The sequence below is a fragment of the Orbicella faveolata genome, unplaced genomic scaffold (assembly GCF_042242905.1).
Source record: "Orbicella faveolata isolate gen_17 unplaced genomic scaffold, um_ofav_v1 contig_34, whole genome shotgun sequence".
NCBI lineage: Eukaryota > Metazoa > Cnidaria > Anthozoa > Scleractinia > Merulinidae > Orbicella > Orbicella faveolata.
Genome location: NW_028301563.1, coordinates 20,613,809 through 20,635,000, shown reverse-complemented (window position 1 = coordinate 20,635,000; position 21,192 = coordinate 20,613,809). Strand labels below are relative to the sequence as shown.

The 21,192-nt window shown below is 39.9% G+C and overlaps 2 protein-coding genes and 1 long non-coding RNA gene across 3 annotated transcripts; 2 read left to right on the top strand and 1 right to left on the bottom strand.

Moving 5' to 3' along the window:
• Window positions 1–2,690: 2,690 nt before the first annotated feature.
• Window positions 2,691–5,343, bottom strand: LOC149105235 (uncharacterized). Its single transcript, XR_016210141.1, has 2 exons — window positions 4,283–5,343; window positions 2,691–3,517 (listed from the first exon to the last, which is right to left on the bottom strand). It is a non-coding gene; the product is annotated as an uncharacterized LOC149105235 (long non-coding RNA).
• LOC149105233 (uncharacterized) lies at window positions 3,217–17,574 on the top strand. Its single transcript, XM_089299018.1, has 10 exons — window positions 3,217–3,507; window positions 3,910–3,961; window positions 6,349–6,519; window positions 7,210–7,476; window positions 7,973–8,245; window positions 8,997–9,272; window positions 13,239–13,409; window positions 13,735–13,911; window positions 14,617–14,853; window positions 15,692–17,574. Exons 1-10 carry the CDS (start codon window positions 3,217–3,219, stop codon window positions 16,021–16,023), a joined length of 2,247 nt encoding a protein of 748 aa, XP_089155144.1. The 3' UTR covers window positions 16,024–17,574.
• Window positions 10,981–12,771, top strand: LOC149105234 (uncharacterized). Its single transcript, XM_089299025.1, has 2 exons — window positions 10,981–11,120; window positions 11,316–12,771. Exons 1-2 carry the CDS (start codon window positions 11,086–11,088, stop codon window positions 11,713–11,715), a joined length of 435 nt encoding a protein of 144 aa, XP_089155151.1. The 5' UTR covers window positions 10,981–11,085; the 3' UTR covers window positions 11,716–12,771.
• Window positions 17,575–21,192: the final 3,618 nt, after the last annotated feature.

The following is a 21,192-nucleotide window of genomic DNA, read 5'->3' as shown; positions in this document are numbered from 1 at the left end:
AAATTCTAGCATACTTGTTGTGGTTTAAATTTATCTATGGTTTAAAATTTCTTAAAATTCAATGTCTCAAGTTCATTGTCATAATTCAGAACAAGGAGAGATGAAAATCCAATTGGTTTGAAAATTTTAGCCAAAACTTAATTTAAACCACAACATACCCATGAAGTCAAATAAGTGTGAACATTTTACAAATAAATATGGACTTGCTTACCTGGCCTGGGTGTCACATGGGCTGACATGTATCCATGGGGCCCTGGTGCCTCATCGATTCGATCGCATACTTATTGGCAACAATGCCACACATTTTGCTGCACAGCCTGTTCCTCTCGAGTGATAACAATGGGGTGACAGGCCTACACAACTCCTATCCACGTGTAATAGCCGCTTTGAGAGTTCTGCTCGAACTAGTATATCTTTGAGGATCTGCGCCATTTGTATTGTACGATAGCGAGATCTTTGAATATTTCGCTAAGCAATAATCCTGTTTTTAGGAGGACATTTCACCAGAGTAGAGCCGTTAGAGGTCATAGGTCTGCGTGGTTTCCGCTGTTGTCCGCGTGTACTTTGTAGAGTTTGACACCTCTGTTTTTGGCCACGTGCTAGTTTTTTTGGCTCATTTGTATTTCAAGATATGTTTTCAGCTCTCTAAATATTAGCTCTGGAGGGATAAAGTTTGAAATATTCCGTGAACATGTTGGTTACTTGCATTTTGTATTATTACGCCGGGCCCGGCTGTTTGATTAACTGTTGCACGTTATGCTGCTTCTTATCACGGGTGTCATATTTATCTTTGTCCGGCTTCGCCAGAGATAGCTGTAGCTTTCCTTGTTGAAAGCTATCAGTCTGTCTTAGAGACACGTTCTTATGTTTCTTGCCATTTCATCGAGCTTTTTGTCCTTCCAGTTTGTTCGTTCTGGAACTGCAAATGTAGATGTTCACGCTCAAGTCTGTGGACGGTTTTACGTGTTGTTTATGATATTGTGTGGTTTTGTTCAGGCAAAAGCTCTGAATTTTAGAGTTCTTCCTATGATTGTTCATCCAGCTCCACGTTGTGGTTGTCATTGCTTTTATTTGCGATGTTGTCAGGTTTTCTTGAGACTGTTAATAGTCCCTCTTTTGTTAGGAGGCTCGTAGCCTTGTAGATCAGGCAATACCGCGGTTTCGATCCTTCTGGATCTCATCAGTTGCCGATAACAGGGAGTGGTAGAGACCAAAGCTCGGCAACACTCCGCACCTGGCATATTTGGTTGGTATTATATACTCGTTCGGCGGATCGAGAATTCTTGACTGTGATTGGTAGTTTTGCCACCAGCGAATGGTCAGCATAAAGTATTCGATCCTATTGTACACAGCTTGACACTCTGTTTTCTACGATGGCTGTAATGCTTATTTTCTCCAGCATGTGGGATTAGATTCCATACTCTTTCAGTCCAATGGGCTTGCTTTAAAGCAGGGCGAAGAATTTGCCCACAGTTTTAATGTAAAACAGATCAAATGTATCGAAGCTAAGTTGACGAAGGTCACGCAGGACATGGAAGCACTAGAAAATAAGAAGAGCAATTATAACAGCATATTCAAGGGCATACTCAAACAGCACATCAACAAAAGGAGAAGGAAAAAAGAAAACCGCAGAAAGTCAAATGAAAGAAAGAGGAAGCGGACTGAAAACAACGTCCAACCATTTATGGAATCTGTGTTGGAAACCCGCTAGGAAATGATCTTCCACAATGCCTTGTGTACCCTCCTAGAACGGCCGTCCCGGAAGAGTGTATTTAAGTTGAGGATGTTGCCACGTCGTTATTTAGAAGAGATGGGCCATACATCGCACAGCTCTTGGAAGGGAATTATTTCACCAATGCTGCAAGAAGCAGAATCACCACCAACCTTGAGCAGGAAGTCAGAGATTATGTCTACACCTTCACGTACCCTGAAGAGTACACTCTGACGGAAAGCATTGCTGCTTCTTGCAGCATTGGTGAAAGAGACTCCCATAGCAGCACAAGCGGCGACGAAGAACTCGACGACAGCGAAGATGAAGATGAGTGCCAGTGAAAGTTGCATTCGAAAATAACAGTGTTAAATACTTCTTTTCAGTAGCTACAAATGCTTTTTGTCGCCAAACGTTTTTTTAAAGCAGAAGGAAAGTTTGTAATAAATTTGTATCCTGCCTTCTATGTTTATTCTACAGCAATTTTTTTGATATTCAAACATTATGCCGTTTTAAAGTTTTACTAAAATATTTCACGTGACCCCCCCTTTTTCCCTTTTTTTTTTGGGATGGCCCCCCCTCGAAAGCCATTTTTTTCGTATGGCCCCCCCCCAAATCCCACCAGCCCCCCCTACCATATAAAAAATGAACGGTCCCCAAGAGAAAAACACACAAAAATTTCGTTCCAATAGCATTTAAGTGCAAGCGGAACTTGTTGAGTTCCAGCTTGAAAATCAGAGAATGAGCTAATTAGATACTTACAATGGCCATAAAATTGGCAACGTTTGGAAAGTGCGTCACAAACTTGATTCGCGATACCGCGCAAGCGCAATACGTGCTCCTGATCCTCTTGCAAGTTCCTCAGTGTACGTCACGATTTAACCACTAAGCTACACAGGAAGACAAACTGCATACCATAGGTGTATTTATATATGACAAATCGTCCCTGTTTACCTGAAAACTTTGACTTAGGTTAGACAGATTTTTCTTTTTTTGCCACTTTATGGTTTTATGTTCCTGCTACTTTTGATTTGACTCTCGTTTTTCCATCATAAACCGAGTGCGTTATTAACCTATAGGATCTGAACTACAAAAACGCTACTTCCTCGCTTGATGTTAGGCCTGTTACCTTCTGATGAGATATTAGATGACAAAAGGTTACATGTCACTGCAGAAGGAAGTGATAGTGAGTTAAAACATCTGAAATGGAAATACTTGCCATACTTTTTAGTAATTTTGCTGCTTTGGTTATTTCGTTGTTACCATTAGCTTGGCCCTGAGAGTTTAAACAAGCTATAATGGCTTTATCTATTAAATGAGATAAGGAAGCTATTTGGTCGCAAACACATGCAGTGATGGTTTGAAACATGATAAAATCCCCTTAAGTGCCAATATCATTCACCGGGCACGTCCAAGCGAGACAAACTAATTCCTGTCTGACTTAATCTCGATTTTACTTTAGCCCCAGAACACTGAACGTTCAGCTTAATCAGCGAACACTTTCAACGATGGAGACGGTAAAACCTCGAGGTAACAGTTTCCTGACTGTTGCCGTGGTTGTGAATATTTTATTCAGTCTTGTTTCCATCGGATGCCTCATTTATAAAGTAAGAGTATTAGAAGAGCAAGTTTCTCAGTGTAAGAGTGGCTCGTTGAGAGAATATCAACCTGAATCCGGGGAATACCGAGATGAAACTTACCGACGACAAAGGTCTGTTGGATCCCTCGGAAGATCGAAAAGCTGCAGCAGTTGCCACAATGCTTGTGTCCAATTATTTGGACTGGGAGCCTCTGCAAAGGTAGACCTATCTGAAATATATCATATGTATGAATGCATTTAATTTTTAATCATTTTATCTAATCTGATAGTGTAAAGACTAAACCGTTAACTCCAGGTGAACAAATCTTATCATGCCATAACACTAGACAGTGTTTGCAGTCTGATCAATTGTCATAGTTGAAGGGTTAACTTCAGTGGAGTTGTGAGTCTGTTCGCCCGAGAGAGTATGATTTCATCACTCAGTCGAGAACTAAAGAAAAGATTAAATAGTCGATCAATTTAGTGGGAACATGCCCGGTAAATGACCAATCATATGCCAAATTACTTTCTTCCAGATAGAAAAGAATTTAAGCCTTCCCCGTTTAAGACGTACTTCAGTTTTTGCTCTAGATTTCTTCATATTACTGTTTTCCTTATCTAGGTCACAACGAAGATTATCAATGGTACAGATCAAGACGTCATCTGTATGAGAGGTGAGTCGGGACACTATCACGACCATTTTGTTCCATTTGAGAACGAAACAGTGCTAAAATGTTTGCAAAGCACAGGCGGCCCAAGCTTTCAATTTTATCCTTTTTTTCCTTTTTTATGCGAACGTTCAGGCAACGTGACATATGGCATGTACTATTACATAACGACCGCGGAATTTGACCACGCGAAACATGACTCTCGCCTTGCAGCATATGGCGGTGTTGTGTTACAACGGTTTGAATTTATAAAGGTTTGTATGGGAATGCAACGGCTTTGCTTGAAAAGCCAATTATTCTTATATTTTGTGAATAAAATCTATTTACCCTGTTGCTGTGTTGTATTCTTTGTTGTTTGCCAGCTCCTCGGGCCGATCTAACGCGATTTCGGCGAGTTATCGTTCTGTGGGTTTCCACTACTAAAAGAAAGACAAGGCCGGACACTGATTTCCGGAGTGCCCGCCGCTCCAGGCGAATAAATCCACTGAAAATAACCCTGCCGGCTCAATTCCTCCATAGAATCGAAGAAGAGATGTTGAAGTTCCATGTCAGTTCACTCGCTACGCGATTCCGTCCACAACGCCTTCGCTACGAAACATTTATTTCGAGATTGCTTCGCTTGCAAATTCGAAAACAGCCGCGTCACAAAAGTTAGGACACTTTTGCGGCGGCAGGTATATTTTGCAGGGTGCAGGGTGCAGGTTGCAGGTTGAAATTTAATTATAACTGAAAAACCGCTGGCACTAAAAATAATTAATAACCTATATACTCGTCAGGGGTTCTTACATAAAGTAGTTCGCCTCTTTCACGTAGTGAAAACACGCTGTTATTAATATTTAGGCCTTCTTTGGCAATCTTCTAACTTGTTACGCCGTGTACAGAAACCAGAGACTTCGTACGCTTCCCAACATGTTTGTGATCGCACTTGGTTTGGGCGATGTTCTCATGTCCATCGAAAACACGATCGATCCACTATAAGTACTTATCGATCGACACGCAGAGACTGGTGAAATCTCTTCAAAGCCATCTGGATGGCCGCTCCACAGATGTCTCCATCGATTCCAGATTTGGCTCGAGTCTTCCCTCAACAACAGAAGATTGCCATCACAAATGAAGCAAATAAACAAAGAAATGAAATAATATAAGATTTTAACCGACGGAATATACTAGCGCAAGCTCAGTGTGCTTTCATTTTGGTACTCACAGGGAAGAAACCAAATTCGGCAGATATTTCAGATGATATTTCAGATGTTTCTTGAAAAACAATAATTAATTGCAGGCTTAAAATCATTGAAATATACTCTCCTCCCATCGCTTCGGCCGGTTTGGCACTTAGGTGGAAGCCACCTTTCTGAGCGACTGTAAACAGCATCATGTAACAGTCACGGTAATTCTACCAACTGCACGTTCTTTCAAGTGCCAGCGGTTTTCCAGTTATAATTACATTTCAACCTGCAACCTGCACCCTGCACCCTGCAAAATATACCTGCCGCTTTTGCGGTTCGCATAGTACGTTGGGTCACTATAATTAGCCCGACCGGGGGTAGTCAGCAACGATTTGTCAACACGCAAACCAAAATGCTCCCCGGGTATCCTCGTGATTTATTTGACAAACCCACCAAGATTTTGATTGGTCGATGGTAACAAGTATTATTATTATTATTATTATTATTTCTTTTAGTAGTGGAAACCCACAGAACGATAACTCGCCGAAATCGCGTTAGATCGGCCCGAGGAGCTGGCAAACAACAAAGAATACAACACAGCAACAGGGTAAATAGATTTTATTCACAAAATATAAGAATAATTGGCTTTTCAAGCAAAGCCGTTGCATTCCCATACAAACCTTTATAAATTCAAACCGTTGTAACACAACACCGCCATATGCTGCAAGGCGAGAGTCATGTTTCGCGTGGTCAAATTCCGCGGTCGTTATGTAATAGTACATGCCATATGTCACGTTAGCCTGAACGTTCGCATAAAAAGGAAAAAAAAAGGATAACATTGAGAGCTTGGGCAGCCCGTGTGCAAAGTAACTCCGCTTGTACACGGAATGCTTCTTAAACAATAAGACAAAGATATTAAGTGACTTCTTGAAGGGAGACCAAATAGCGATGACTGTTTTACCGATTTTTCTAAGACATGACGACATGCAGAATTTGAAGAAGTCTTCCAGACTTTTTGAATTTCAAATCATAACCATAGACACGACTAACTCTTCCTTTTATAGCTTCAGGTCTTTTCATGCAACATCACGTGGTAACAAACACTTGTAACCACATTGATAGGTACTGATTGGGGGGGGGGAGGGGGGGTGGGTACAGTGTGCTTACATACACAAATTGATAACGATACCATACCGCTGGCTGATCGCTCGGTTGTTCTGGTTTAAGGTGCTCGTGGGCCCCAGGGTCCGGAAGGCCTTCGGGGGCGGCGTGGTCGCCCAGGATACATAGGAAAATCAGGTAAGAGGGGTCCCCCCGGAGAGAGGGGCCGGCAAGGACCGCGCGGCAGGCCTGGAAAAGCTTTGGCCGGGAACACGTCAAAGCTGATCGAAGATATAGGTAAGACTTGATTATTTTACTGTCTGCACAGGTACTACGCTTTCGATTGGATTGCGACATTACTCCTGCTTACTTTAAATGATGCGCTTTCCACTTAATTAGTGAACATGTCCTCTCGTCGCATCATGTAAGTGACGTGGAGCATCCTTGTAGGTGCACCTTTAGAAGTACAGTTCTGTTCGATTGTCCAATTCGGGGACTCGGGTTTTGCTGTGTCTTAAATATATAAGAGAGTCAATGACTGATCTTCAGCAATCTAGCAAAAAGCGCATTTTCAAATTGTCTCGTAAAAAAAAAAGAATACGCGTTTAGAAAGATCGGTCTGCTAAACGATCTTAAACGTGGAAGAGCCAGGGAAACTATTAGAATTTTATGCTAGATGTGTTTATTCTTCGTAGTTTGTAGTAATAGCCTTTGTTGTTTGTTAGCATGCGTGGAGAGCGACTTTTGGGCCTTTTATTACTGTAGCACTGGACATTAGTTAGTAAGCAACTCGACTGAAACCCATAATAGCTTTCGGCATTGTCGCACACGCTTTTCCGCTTCTTTAGGACGACCTGTACGCTTCTGTAGGGCAGTGGTCGTTGTTAATTTACACCACTGTAAAGAACCCTCCAGTCATATTACAAAGACAAGGCTAGTAAAAGTCCTGCCAAGTCAATCTCCTTTCTTCCATTATCTACACTCTAGATATTCCAAAGATCAGAAAGGGGCTTCCATCCAGCTTTACGACAAAAGAAGGAAGCAATGTCTCCTTTCCCTGCTCCTCCAGGGGCTACCCTAAGCCAGAGATCACGTGGTACAAGAACGATCAAAAGCTTGACAATAGCCTCTATAACGCAATGACAGGAGTGTTGACATTTCCCGGTATTCAATTCGGTGATCGAGGCTTGTACAGATGCGAGGCCAGGAACTTTTTGGGTTTCGACTCTACCACTGTCAAAATTGTAGTTGAAGGTAAAAAAGACTAATTTTGAATAAAAATGAATTGTTCTTTACGTAGTTAATGTTGTTAAAATAAAACAATTTTTTTCACAAAAAAAGTCCAAATTAACAAGAATTCTTAAGAAGAATTATGAATTGTCCCAGTATTAAAACGTCTAACCTTGTGTGTAAAGTTGTACTCTTGGAAAATTGATTGTGTCATTTAAAGTGGATTAGAGCGGTTTTTAATTGAGTGTCGAAAGTAATCGGGCAATTAATTTGGTTTTGCTTTTGGTGTTGATACTGCCGAAATTGGCTGAGTAGTCTAATTACTAAGTAATTGGTTTGGTTTTAGTTTTACGAGCCTCAATTGAAAACCGCTCTATTAGAAAAAAAAAGCTTTCTTTTTTCACACATAACGTCAACATTTTCTCGGTCTGGACGATACTCTCATCTACAAGTAAAGACTGCCTAATTGTTGAACTTTTGACTGATTTCTGCTTCAAAACGACTTTATTATTTGTCACAGTCCCCCCGAGATTCGTTACAGCGCCTGAGATCTACCACAAGGGGTACGAAACCTGGGAGACGACTTTGACGTGCAAAATCTTCGCTTATCCCCCGCCAAAGATAGAATGGACTCGGTCATTCCGACCGTTACCTGTTGACCGTCACGTGGTGACTGGAAAAGATTTGGTGATCAAGGATACTCGGCGAGAAGACAAAGGACCTTACATGTGCCGGGGAGAAAACCATTTGGGCCATGTCTATGCACTGATCGTGCTTGTCGTAAACCCTGTTCGTAAGTGGAGAAAGTGTTAAGGACCGTATTTGACTGTTTTTAAACAAGTTGTTTTTGTTTAGACTTGGCATTCCCTGAATTTTATATAATTGATTTCCAAACCTCTTTATGTGAGCTCTAGACGGTTAGGTGGAATATATTGCTTAATCAAGTGCAAAATCAAACCACAATGTCATGTCATACTTCACGTGAGAGGCAGCGAAAACAATTTGTTCAGTCTCGGTTGTCAGTCCAAATGCCATGACCTGAGACCGAATATTTTTCCGTAAGGCACTCCAACACAGTCTGTGCGCCGGCAAAAGAGAGTTTTGATTTCCTTATTCCCAAGCATGTAATACTAAAGTAGTATTTTTCAGTTTTAAAATCAACCAAAAGCTAAGAGTGAATACTTAATTTGTTTGAAAATGAAAATAAATGCTAGGAAACGACGTTTCGATGTAATCTTGACATCCTTATCAAGATAGAAATATTACGGTTGATGTTGCGTATCTACATCTTTGTTTGACAGCTCTCTGTGTGTTGTAGTCAGCACTTGTAAAGCCTAACGTTTATTCTAAACTATTATGAAACTAGTCACATCTGGCCTGGGTATAGATAAACACAGCATTAATTGCGTGATATATAATGATTTCAAAATAACACGTTGTTTCTTAGCGTTTAATTTCGTTTGAAATGCATTACCAAAGTTTCATTCATTGCAGACTTTTTTCTCAGTTTTATTTCTTTTTCGTTATGATCACCTCAATATCAGTTGCTCCTGTTATTACCACTGCACCACCTTCTGTCGTCACGGTAACAAAGGCGAATGACAAAGTTACACTACAGTGTGCTGCCCGGGGGTCCCCCGTGCCCAATCTGGAGTGGAGTAAGAATGGAATGGTGGTTTCTACCAACACAACCACAAAGACTGCTGATGAAGTCAAGGGAGAGCTTATTATTCCAAGCTTCAGTCCCTCTGATCAAGGCGTGTACAAGTGTTTCTTTAGAAACTACGAGAACGGCACGGCAGAGATTGCTACCACTGCAGGTACACAAGCAACGCAATATATCTAGCTTGTCAAAGGTGCTGTAAAATAATAATGCGCATGTGCAGCTTTTTGATAACAAAGAGGTTTTTCAACTCGTTTCTTGAGGCTGCGTCCCCCTTGATCAGCGGTGGGGGAACTTGGTCTCGGGGATCAAACACATAACTTGAAATCGGCGTTAGGCACACTGCAATGAACCGTATTGACATCAATGATATTAAACCAAGTTTTCAAAAATAGTCAGTGAAAGAGAACTGGAAGTTTAATGTAATACACATCAATCTTCTGCACTATTAAGAGGCCCTGCGCCTAAGAAACCACCGATGATTTCCGGCTACAAAATAAAATCGGCCGATTTTTATCTCCCAAGAAGAGGTTACCGAATACTATTTAAAAATGAATTTCTTTTGTTTCAGTTTCGCTTTAAACCAAAAATATCGAGCCGCAAACTTTTTCCGTCTGATAGCAGCAAAATCAGGCCGAAAATAAGGCCCCGCAAATACTGTTCAGAAATTACTATCGCGACGCAAAATAATGAGAAAACTACACAGTGTTGAAGAAAAAGGCCTTTTAATGCAATATCATTCGATAAACATCAAAAAACTGCCGAAGCGATTAAAAAATAAAGTTTCAAATGTTGCATACTAAATTAGATGGAGCGTTGGAGCTGATTTTAAAATAATTATTTCTCAAAAGTTCAACGCTTTTGAAAGCAATCACAGTGATGAATTAGACATTGGAGGGATACACATCACGTCTCTGAAAAAACATTTTTCGGCCAAAGTATATTGACCTTGTACAAAGCGTTGAAAGTTAGGCCCAGTTCAGACGCCGAACTTTTCATGAGCCGAACTTAATTCGAATTTGGACCGACCCAAATTTAATATCAAAAGTACACCTGTCGATTCAGACGTCGAACTCAATTCGCTGAACTTTATTTAGTTTAAACCAAACTCACATCGAAATGTCGGCGATTTCCAGGCAAAGTGAAAACTGCTAGTAAAATACGTTATAATAATTTATGCATTAGGTTCGGCTCATGAAAAGTTTGACGTCTGAATCAAAGCCGTTCCAAAGCCGAAATTCCCGGCTGAGCTAGTCGGGAAGAACGGCTGGGCCGTTCCAAATTCAAATAGCCGCTCTTAATTGATTCAAACGCCGAACTTTTCATGTACTTAATTCAATGTATTTGGTTCGGCTCATGAAAAGTTCGGCGTCTGAACTGGGCCTTACTGTGTTTACCGTTATCCTGCTACTTCGGCGAAACACTTCTCTTTTGCCAATACGACCGTGGATAGCGTGTTAAACGCCACTTTAAACCTTGCTAGGCATTCAAAGACCATCCTGAGTAGAAGGACGTAGAATTGAAAGAGACAGGAAGATGAAAAATACGCAGAAAAAGAAAATAACTCGAAATTACCATCTGCTAACGAAAGTTGAATCTCGAAAATGTCGTCGCGTGACAGCGGCCATTGACGTCATTAGAGACCTTAAGCAAACACTGGAGGCGGCGAGGTGGACGCCAACCGGAAGTAAAATTTCCCGCTCTCGAGCTAATTAGCATAATCACGTTGAGTGTTGCCCGCGTCTTCCAACAGTGGCGGCGGCGAGAAAGGTAGGTTTGGCCGCCTCGAGAGACGGTCGCTTTATTTTCCCATTTGTAGCACCTAAAATACACAGAAACTCTTTTATAAAGTTAAAAATGTTTTTTGACACGTCTCTTCGTATTTTTTTTTTTTTTGCAAATATTTGATATTTCGTTTGCTTTACAGCGAAAATCTCACTTCACATTGGAGGTGTGAGTGAAGAAGAAAGATGGCAAGCGAAGGAGAGAAAAGCAAAAGAAATGGGTGAGTTTCCTGGATTCACATTGTTCCGAGTGATGTTCACGTCTTGTAGACTTTAAAACTTTAGATTGCAAGTACTTGCTGGTACAAAATGCTATTTTGTTCTTCCAATTTGTCTCTATAACTTTGGAATATTTCCGAAAGGTGAATCGTTAGACAGGACCTGTTTTTAATAAGCTTTTGTTTTCTCTCATCTAGCTCGATCATGGAGTGGACAGAAGCACATGATTTGATCCTAGCGAAAGAAGTCAGAACTTCAGAACCATGGATCTTCAAACCAAGGACTGTAGATCGAGGAAAAGTATGGAATGCCATCACGGATCGTCTGAATGACGAAACCTCCGTGAAGTTTCAGGTGAAGCGGAAAAACGTACAGGAACATTTCAAACTACTACTGGACAAATTCAAGGCGAAACGAAAACATCACAGTCAGGCGAAACTGAGTGGAGTTGACATCGAAGATAACGAGATGGATATTCTGATGGAAGAAATATCAGAAAAATGGGAGGAGGCAGAGGCCAGTGACCTTGGTTGCACTAGTAAAGAAAAGGCTGATTCAGTCTTCGTAAGGAAAGTAAAGATTTTTCGACGTGTGTAGATCCCTCAGCAACAGAAATTCATCCTCGTCTATGATGTCCTCAAAGCATGCAACAGCTAGAAGGTCTCGGACTTCTCGAAAAGTTGCCATTATGCTCGTAAAATCCACGAACAAAGTCAAATTGGACAACTGAAAACGAAAGCAAAACAGCCGTTGCTCGCCGCCGCTTCTACGAAAGCTTAATATTCTAATTTCGCGCCAAGAGGAGGCGGTCTCAACCCAACTCCCGCGCGGCCATCGCCGCCTCCACCTAACCGACTCAAGTGTTTGCTTAAGGTCTCTATTTGTACAAATAGCGGCGGAATCCAAACGAATGCACAAATAGGGAAACAATTTTTCCCGGCCAGAAGACGTTTAGTGGAACATTGGTATGTTATCTTTCAAAAATGATGGTCACTCAAAAAGAAAAACTTCCCCAACCGCCACACCGTTTTGGCCGCAGTGTGATCTGAGTTATGGGGTCACGACTAGATCCCCAGCCGCTGACCGCCCAAAGGACATTGCAGACTCGTTTTCCCACGCTCTTGCGACTTGACGTGACAAATGACGTCAATGGCCGCTGTCACACGACGACATTTTCCAGATTCAACTTTCGTTAGCAGACGGTAATTTCGAATTATTTTCTTTTTCTGCGTATTTTTCATCTTCCTTTCTCTTTCAATTCTACATCCTTCTACTCAAGATGGTCTTTGAATGCCTAGCAAGGTTTAAAGTGGCGTTTAACACGCTATCCACGGCCGTATTGGCAAAAGAGAAGTGTTTCGCCGAAGTAGCAGGATAACGGTAAACACGGTAACTTTGAACGCTTTGTACAAGGTCAATATACTTTGGCCGAAAAATGTTTTTCCAGAGACGTGATGTGTATCCCTCCAATGTCTAATTCATCACTGTGATTGCTTTCAAAAGCGTTGAACTTTTGAGAAATAATTATTTTAAAATCAGCTCCAACGCTCCATCTAATTTAGTATGCAACATTTGAAACTTTATTTTTTAATCGCTTCGGCAGTTTTTTGATGTTTATCGAATGATATTGCATTAAAAGGCCTTTTTCTTCAACACTGTGTAGTTTTCTCATTATTTTGCGTCGCGATAGTAATTTCTGAACAGTATTTTGCGGGGCCTTATTTTCGGCCTGATTTTGCTGCTATCAGACGGAAAAAGTTTGCGGCTCGATATTTTTGGTTTAAAGCGAAACTGAAACAAAAGAAATTCATTTTTAAATAGTATTCGGTAACCTCTTCTTGGGAGATAAAAACCGGCCGACTTTATTTTGTAGCCGGAAATCATCGGTCGTTTCTTAGGCGCAGGGCCTCTTGATAGCCGTGAACATTTGTGAGTAATTCTCATCTTTCTTATTTTTAAAGTTTTATTCTCTCCGACTAATCCTAAGGGAACCTTTAGATTTTTATCCCCGATATAGGTACCAGTCTAGAACCATGGCACTCACAGGAAGACATTTGGACTGTATAAGATCTTCGACATTCTTGACTTACCAAGTTTGATGTTTGTTTTAAACTTGCCAGAACTTGTGGGATGTGGAGACCCTGGTGTTCCTGTGCACGGTTACAAGATTGGAAAGAATTACTGGGCAGGAGAGATGGTTATCTTCGCTTGTGACGCAGGATACCGCTTGGAAGGACCTACAAGCAGACTGTGCTTGGAAAATGGCAACTGGAGTAATGTTGTACCAGCATGTAAGAACTGAATTCTGTGATTATCCTAGTGCAAATTGACTCAGCTCTCTACACTAGCTCAGGTATCTACAAGCCTAGTAGTGGACAGTTGTTCCGTCCTTCTTTGGCTGGTCAGCACTGTGCAAAGCAAAGTGGATAATGGAATAGGTCCTTAAGATCAGTGAGCAAATGCACACAACTGGGAATGGTGAATTTATTTTCACCTACATTATTTTTATATGCCTCAGGTTTCCGTTTTACAAGTGCTGCTTAAATTCTTTGTATTGTATGTATTGAACCGGGAAGAGAGCCTTCGCATCATTTAAAGTTTGTTTTCTTTCTCCAGGTTATCGTATGTGCGACGAACCTGCTCCTCTTGAGAACGGTTACTGGATAGGAAATGAATTGTGGGAAGGCAAAAATGTCACGTACAGATGCAACAAAGGCTACTGGCTTCGAGGACCATTTGTCAGAGTTTGTAATGAAATTGGAAACTGGACTGAAGAAGAACCAACATGTGAAGGTAAGGAGGGATCCAAATACTCGGAAAATTAATTCACCCGCATAATTTATTATCTTTTATACCCTCCTATTGTGATGGACAGGCGATTTCAACTGTTATTGCTTCTGTTTCTCCTCGCCGTTTGTACACTCGCTCCAGACCTTTCGTTCGAATATTGACCGCGTCGCTCGCGTTCGCAAAAAATACGATTGTTTTGCAGTGTAATAGTTGAAAGACGGAAATGATTTTCTCAAGCTTATTAATAATTCATCAAGTTTAAACAAAGGAAATCATGACCCTGACGGTGTTTGAATATCTAATGTTAATTAGCATAGATTTTTCTCTTCAGTTTCGATTTCGATTTCGAAGTTTAGATTGAGAAGATTTATCAAACACTGCATGAGGACAGTGTTTTGCCAACATAAATACTCCGCTGCGCCTCCTATTTTCGACTCTCTTCTCGGTGTTTGGAACGTGGTCAAACACGGTCTTTCGAGCTTGATATATTACATGAATCCCGGCAAACTTCAAAGGTATCAAGATTTGTGTTGAAGGTCCACGACCGTGCACAATCTTTCGTTTTGCCGCTGATAAACTCTGCGTCCACTGTGTATCCGAAATGTTCCTGTTTAGTTGGTCAAACAGAGTAAACTCCGCGTCACTCTACACCTCATGCCATGCATACCTTTTTTTAACGGGCATGGTTTCATTCTTATTAACTGACAGGACCCGATTTTGAGCCATCAGAAATCCTTCTTAACAAAACTGAGTATTGGGAGCTTCTCAAAGGTTGGCTGGATCCTGTGTCCACACTGCCCTCCAAGTGGAAACTGTGTTACAGAGCTACTGATCATGGCTGGAGTTCCAGTACGTTTCACTCCCAGTGTAATAGCTTGGGACCCACGGTGACATTTATTAGAGTGGGAGAATATATATTTGGAGGATACACTGACCGAGACTGGCGTAAGTACAATGTGATAGATAACCGGTAAACGAGTAACGGCTGTAAGGCTAAATATCAATCATCCTATAAGAAAGCACTGTATATGAGGTGCAGGATAAAAAACCAACGAGGCACAGAGTCAGTTGGCTATCTCATAACTGTAGAATAGAGCGGCTTTCAAACAAGTGTCGTAAAACCAAAACCAAAGAAATCACTCTAGCCAATCAAAAAGAACGCAGGCAATCAAGTGAATGAATAAATAATAATCTTTATTGAGGAAACTTTTTCACGTATATGTGGTTGTCGAAAAGGACCTCAAAGATTAATACTAATTAATAGAACTAAAAATATGAAATTTATAAAACACTTGATTAAGTTAAAAAATTAAAAACCTGTCTCTTAAAAATATTTACATTAGTAGAGTCTCGTATTATCTAGCTGAGAGAATTAAAATCATTAACAGCGTGATAGGCAGTTCTTTGTTTTCCCCAATTCGTTCTAATGCAGGGGAGTCTAAGATTGACTTTATGTCTGGAAGTTATTTCACGTGGCTAACGGCAAAGCGCGGGAAAACGTGTGCGAGGGAGTCACAATTGGTCTTGGTTTTACTTCTTATTGGATAAAAAAGTGGCGCGAGTTTTTTTAAGCAAGTCGTATAGTGTTGCAAACCAATTACTATTCAAGACTCAAATGAAATCCCCTGTAATGAAATAGTTACCTATAATTGTTAAATTAAACATTGCCTGGTGTCCGTTGTGTCACTTTGGTCAACCTTTGGAATCTTACGAGAAGTGGTTCGAGGTTACTTGACTTCACTCTTCAAATTTAGATCACTTTCCTTATTCATTTATGTTATAGATTCTGGCGGTTCCTACAGAGACTCAACCGACAGCTTCATATTCTCATTTAAAAATCATTATGGACTGGGACCATTCAAGCTTCACGTTAAAGACTCCGACAACGCCATATATGGAAATAGCGGCTACGGTCCAACATTCGGCGGCGGACACGATATTTACATCGCCAATTCTGCAGGCTCCAACACGAATTCTTACAGCAACTTGGGCAATACGTACGTCCAACTGGCGGGCTACAGGTATGGCTCTAGTGATACAAGAAGCGTGCTTGCAGGAAGTTATAACTTCCAGCCTCATGAAGTAGAAGTGTTTTATCAGACTCACAAGGACTGATATTACTGGGCCTCTTGTTGGACTTCTCTGAAATCCTTTGTTTCTGATACAGCTAAACAATTAAAGATAGCAATTCATGGAACTTGGATCTAAAAACTAATTTCTAACATATAGCTAGCAAGGCCGCACAGTCAAATTCAGCGTAGAGGAATCTTTGTTTACAATATTTGTTTCAGTAGCATAAGCGATTCAGTTCTTATCAAGCTACAAAAGTATCAGTTCTGAAAGTGAAAAGGCAAATATTACACTCAAAGAGCCAAAAGTTTTGCTAATTACTAAGTTTCAAAAGCTCTAAATGTTTGAAGTCAATTTGTGTCTAGCATGATGCCTTTTCTGTGCAAAGTCGCATGTCAATAAGGAAAAACGTAAACTATGACGTCGACAAAGCTCACCCTTTACGTAAAAATGCACCATTTAACATTTAGACTACGAGCCCGAGTTTTCTACGGCCGCGCCTTCTTGACTATAGCTCTTAGAAAACGAGGGTAGCTTGGTAAAGTCTGCAGTGGAGCCAAGCGCTCATCAGGCCGGACCTAATCCTGGTTTCTGTAGCATGAAGCGCCTAGAAGTATTTCTACTTTCACCGGCACGGCATGCTAGTCCATCGCAGGGTTACCCCAGCATTAAGTTCGCCAGATCCCATTTGAGAGAGGCGCTGTGAGGGTAAAGTGTCTTGTTTCGCCGCGCCACCCAACACGGTGGGTGGCGCGGCGACCTCATATATGGTTAGTGCGCTCGTCTCCGGATAGAGCAGTTCGGGTTCGAGCCCTGATCGGGGACATTGCGTTGTGTTCTTAGGCCGAGAAAACGAGGGCGAGTAGTCTAATTGTTAAGTATAAATTTACCATAGTCCAATTGCACAAAAAAATGTCAAGTAACTCGTCAGGAGTCCATGGCTCCTTACTCGTAGAAAAGAACTGTTTTATTGTGTTAAATCAGACAATTCAAAGGTAATGCGATGTCCACTGATGCGCGTAGAAAAAATCACGAGTGCAACTGTCTTCTTAAAGCCAATGAATCTCGAGCCCAGAGTCCCTTCCACTCGGTCAACCGCTGACCGAGCCGGAGAGACTCAGGGCTCGAGATTGACAGCCGATAGAAAACGGTAATAGAGCCAATCAAATTCACGGACTCACAATTGACCATAGTAAATTTATCGAGTTATTATGGTACACGCAAAAAGTTTGGAGAGCATAAAAAGAAGCGTAAGAGTTGGTTAAGGCGATAGTCGAAAGCAACCCCAGCTTCTGGAGTTAAAGTCAACTCTACCTTCAAGGAACTAGGATTCAGTACTCTCGATCAGTCATCGCCCCAAGCAACTCTTACGCCTCTTTTCAAACCTCCCAAGTGTATCATAACTTGATAATGAACGCTAAAGCATGGACCAGTTGTTGATTTAAGGTAACAACTGTCGAATCACCAGGCGTGGGCAAGCCAATTTATTAACAACAAGTAAGTGCATAAATTAACCATTTTCGTAATAAAATCGGATCACTGTAAACAGCTGAATATTCTATTGCTAAAATAAAGTTGTCCTTATGACCATTGGTATTCCCATGTTTTGAGTTCATTATAACGTAGCTGCTCCTTTTTAAAATAATTTTGGTCAGTTGATAGGTGCTACAATGTAATACACAAGCTTTCGTAAATCAGTGTCTTCAATTCCAATTCAATTCAATGCAATTCTTTTATTTTCACTATACAGGGCATTTTAGATACAATTTATAGGTAAAGTAAATGAAAATAGCAAAAAAATTTTAAAAATATGAAAGACTCTACCCACAATTCGGTACTAATTTCCCCAGACAAATGGCTAAGGAACAAGGCATCAGCTACTTGCTTCTATAACAACAACAACTAGCTGTATTTGCATGACCATAAATACATACAGTGTTGCAAAAGCTTTAGTAACCTAAAACTAAAACAGTAACGAATATCGTGATCATATAATAACGTTATGATATCGCAATCACGTTACATTGGTTTGATTTGAAAGTAGAATATTGCGTAAATCAAAGCAAGATGATATAAATTTTGCTAATTGAATATTAATATAATGATTTGAAGAAGTCATACGTTCGCCAATGGCTTGTCACGAAGATAATTGTTTAAAAGTCGGAATGATATGTTCTATTTTTTTATAAAATTTTTTTCTTAGAAAAGAGTATTTCTTGCAATATACAAAAAAGTGAGATTCGTCTTCAATTTGATTACATGCACAAATAGGGCAGAGTCTGTTAACCCTTGGAATTTGATCATATCTACTAGTCTCAATCCTTAGTTTGTGATTGCCTATCCTAAATTTCACTAGTTCTTTTCTTTCGCTTAGTTTGCTTGTTAGGCCTAAATAAGAGGAGGGTGTATAATCGTTCATAAAAGTGTTGAAAGAGTTTTGCATGGTATGTTGCCAATATAAAATATACTTTTGTTGCTTTAGGCCAACATAATGTTTTATTCTAGCGTTAGTTAAGTACGTAAGATCAAAACAAGGGAAATCATAATATTCAGACATACTTATAATATTAGAATAATAACTATTTTTACCAGCGTGATGAAGATCTCGCGACATGAGAAAGATTTGTTTAACAATAGAGCAATTATCCTTACTTAGAAGATATGAGGAGTAATTCATGATTTTCTGATTGATAACTATAATGAGAGGAAACCCACCAAGTTCAGCTCTACATGCTACATTGGATGCCTTATTGCTTACCTCTAAATAACGTTTACAGAATTGGAGATGCGTTTTTTTCGATCTGGGAACTGTCCCAAGACTTGAGATCAGATTTTGCATATGTACCCCAGTTCACTGTTATATGTCAAAATTGGGGAGATCATTGCGTAGAAAATTTTATTCGCTAGGAATGGAGGCAGTTTGCTGAAATTTGTGTGTTTTCTAAGACTGAAAAGGGCGTGAATGGCCTTTTCTTTCAATTTATCAAGTGCCAATGAAAAGTTACCCGTCGAAGAAATGAGTGTTTCCAAATAAGTATAATTTTGAACAATTTCAAGAGACTCATTGTCGATATGAAAATTAGACTGTATACATTTCTTAGCATGTTTTTGAAAGATCATAACTTTGTTTTTTTTTGGTTTGATACTTACCATCCATGTACTGCAATAGGATGATAGGGTGTCAAGGCAATTTTGCAGTCCCATTTTTGATCTTGACAATATGACTAAATCGTCTGCATGTAAAAGTGAATTTAATTTTGCGCCGTTTGGTAGGACAAAGGGATCAGACAGAATTTTTTCAAAAGAGAATGGTATGTCATTAATAGAGAGGTTGAACAGTAATGGGTTCAAAATACAACCTTGGCGTACCCCTCTTACGTATGGAAAGGGCCGTGTTTGATTCTGGCCAATTTTGATGGAACATGTAGAGTTTGAGTACAAGCTCTTTATTAAATTGAAAAAAAAACAAAAAACCACCGACATTAATTTGTAATAACTTAAATAAAAGTTCGTCATGCCAAACTGAGTCAAAAGTATTTTTGAAGTCGACAAAACAAGCATAGAAGTTTTCGTTGTGGTGATGCACGTATTTATCTGCTAGAGTTCTCAATGTAAGAACATGGTCTGTTGTTCGATTTTTGAGTAGAAAACCAATCTGGGAATTGTGTAGAATATCAAGAGAATTGACATGCTCAAGCAATCGCTGATTTAAGATAGAGCAAAATAACTTTCCCAAACAGCTTGAGACACAAATTCCTCGGTAGTTTGATGGTTCATTTCTTCCTCCTGATTTATATACTGGTGTAATTAGACCGCGACACCAAGTATTAGGCATTATACTTGAAATAAGAATTGAGTTGAAGAATTTAAGATACGCGGGAATCATTTCTTGAAGACTAGCTTTGATCATTTCGTTTTTTATTTTGTCCGAGAACGCCGATTTGTTATTTTGCAATCTTTTAGCGGCTACAAAAATTTCATTTTCAGTGGTCAAGTAATCTAAAGAGGGAAACTGCCCTTTATGATGTTCCAGAAGTTTTAGATCATTCATTATTGACTGCTGAATAGGATTTAAAGGACTTTTCGAGTGAAGGGAACGGAAGTATGTTAACCAGTTATCCTCTGAGAATGATGGAATGTCGTCTTCATCTTTTGGCGTGTCATCCATTGATTTTAAACATTCCCAAAAGCATTTTTTGTCTGAGTCTTCTGCATTTTCCTCTAACTCAGCGATTTTTGAGTTGTAGTAATCACTTTTTTTCTTATTCAGTAGCTTTTTGTATTTTGTTTAAGTATCATGATATTGCTCTCGTAAGTATGCATTTAAAGGATCTCTGTGTTTTTGGTTTGAAATTTTCCTTAGCTCGTGTTTCTTAAAGCGACATTCTTTATCAAACCATTTTTGTTCGATAACGGTTTCATTTTTGTACGATTTTTTTCTTATTCTTATCTTTAAGCATCTTTTAGTTGCGAGGTGTTGACATCTTCATTGGGAATGTCATCCTCACTGTAGTCTCGTATGAGCATTTGGAGATCTGGTGAACGTAAGCGGATATCTTTGAATTTTGTAGCAGAATCATTTTCTCAAAGAAACTGCATAGGAAGACCAGAAAATGGATTGTTTTCATATGAGGAGTTACGTTGGGAAATGCTTGTGTTAATGTTCATCCAGGTTACTATTGGTCTATGGTCCGATAATGAGCGTGGCTGCTTGACGACAACATTTGAAACATTGGAAAAAAGATCTTGGTCACAAATTACGTGAATCGATAACACTTATTCCGTTTCTTCCGTGGAATGTTGGTCTTCCCAGAGTATCACCGCTAACTCTTCCGTTTAGCATTTTGAGATCGGCGCTTTTGCAAATATCAAGAAGTCTTTTACCATGAGAATTTAACCCATTGTCATAACTGTTCCGTCGACTGGGACGAAATGAAGAGTCAGACTGATCATTTGTTATGATGTTATGTCCGTTGTGACAGACACTGTCTGAATATTTTCCTGTCACCCAAGAGGAAGATTGATCCCTTGGATGAAAAATTCAATATATCGTTTTCGAGTTATTCAAAAATTTCGGAGTCAAAATAATTTGAGGTAATTGGTGGAATATAAAGACCACAGGCGTAGTTATCGTTGTTTTGGCGTTGATTTTGAACCAAAGAAAATTTGGAGATGTTTTGAAAATTGAAATCAATCATGAAATACATTCTTGTA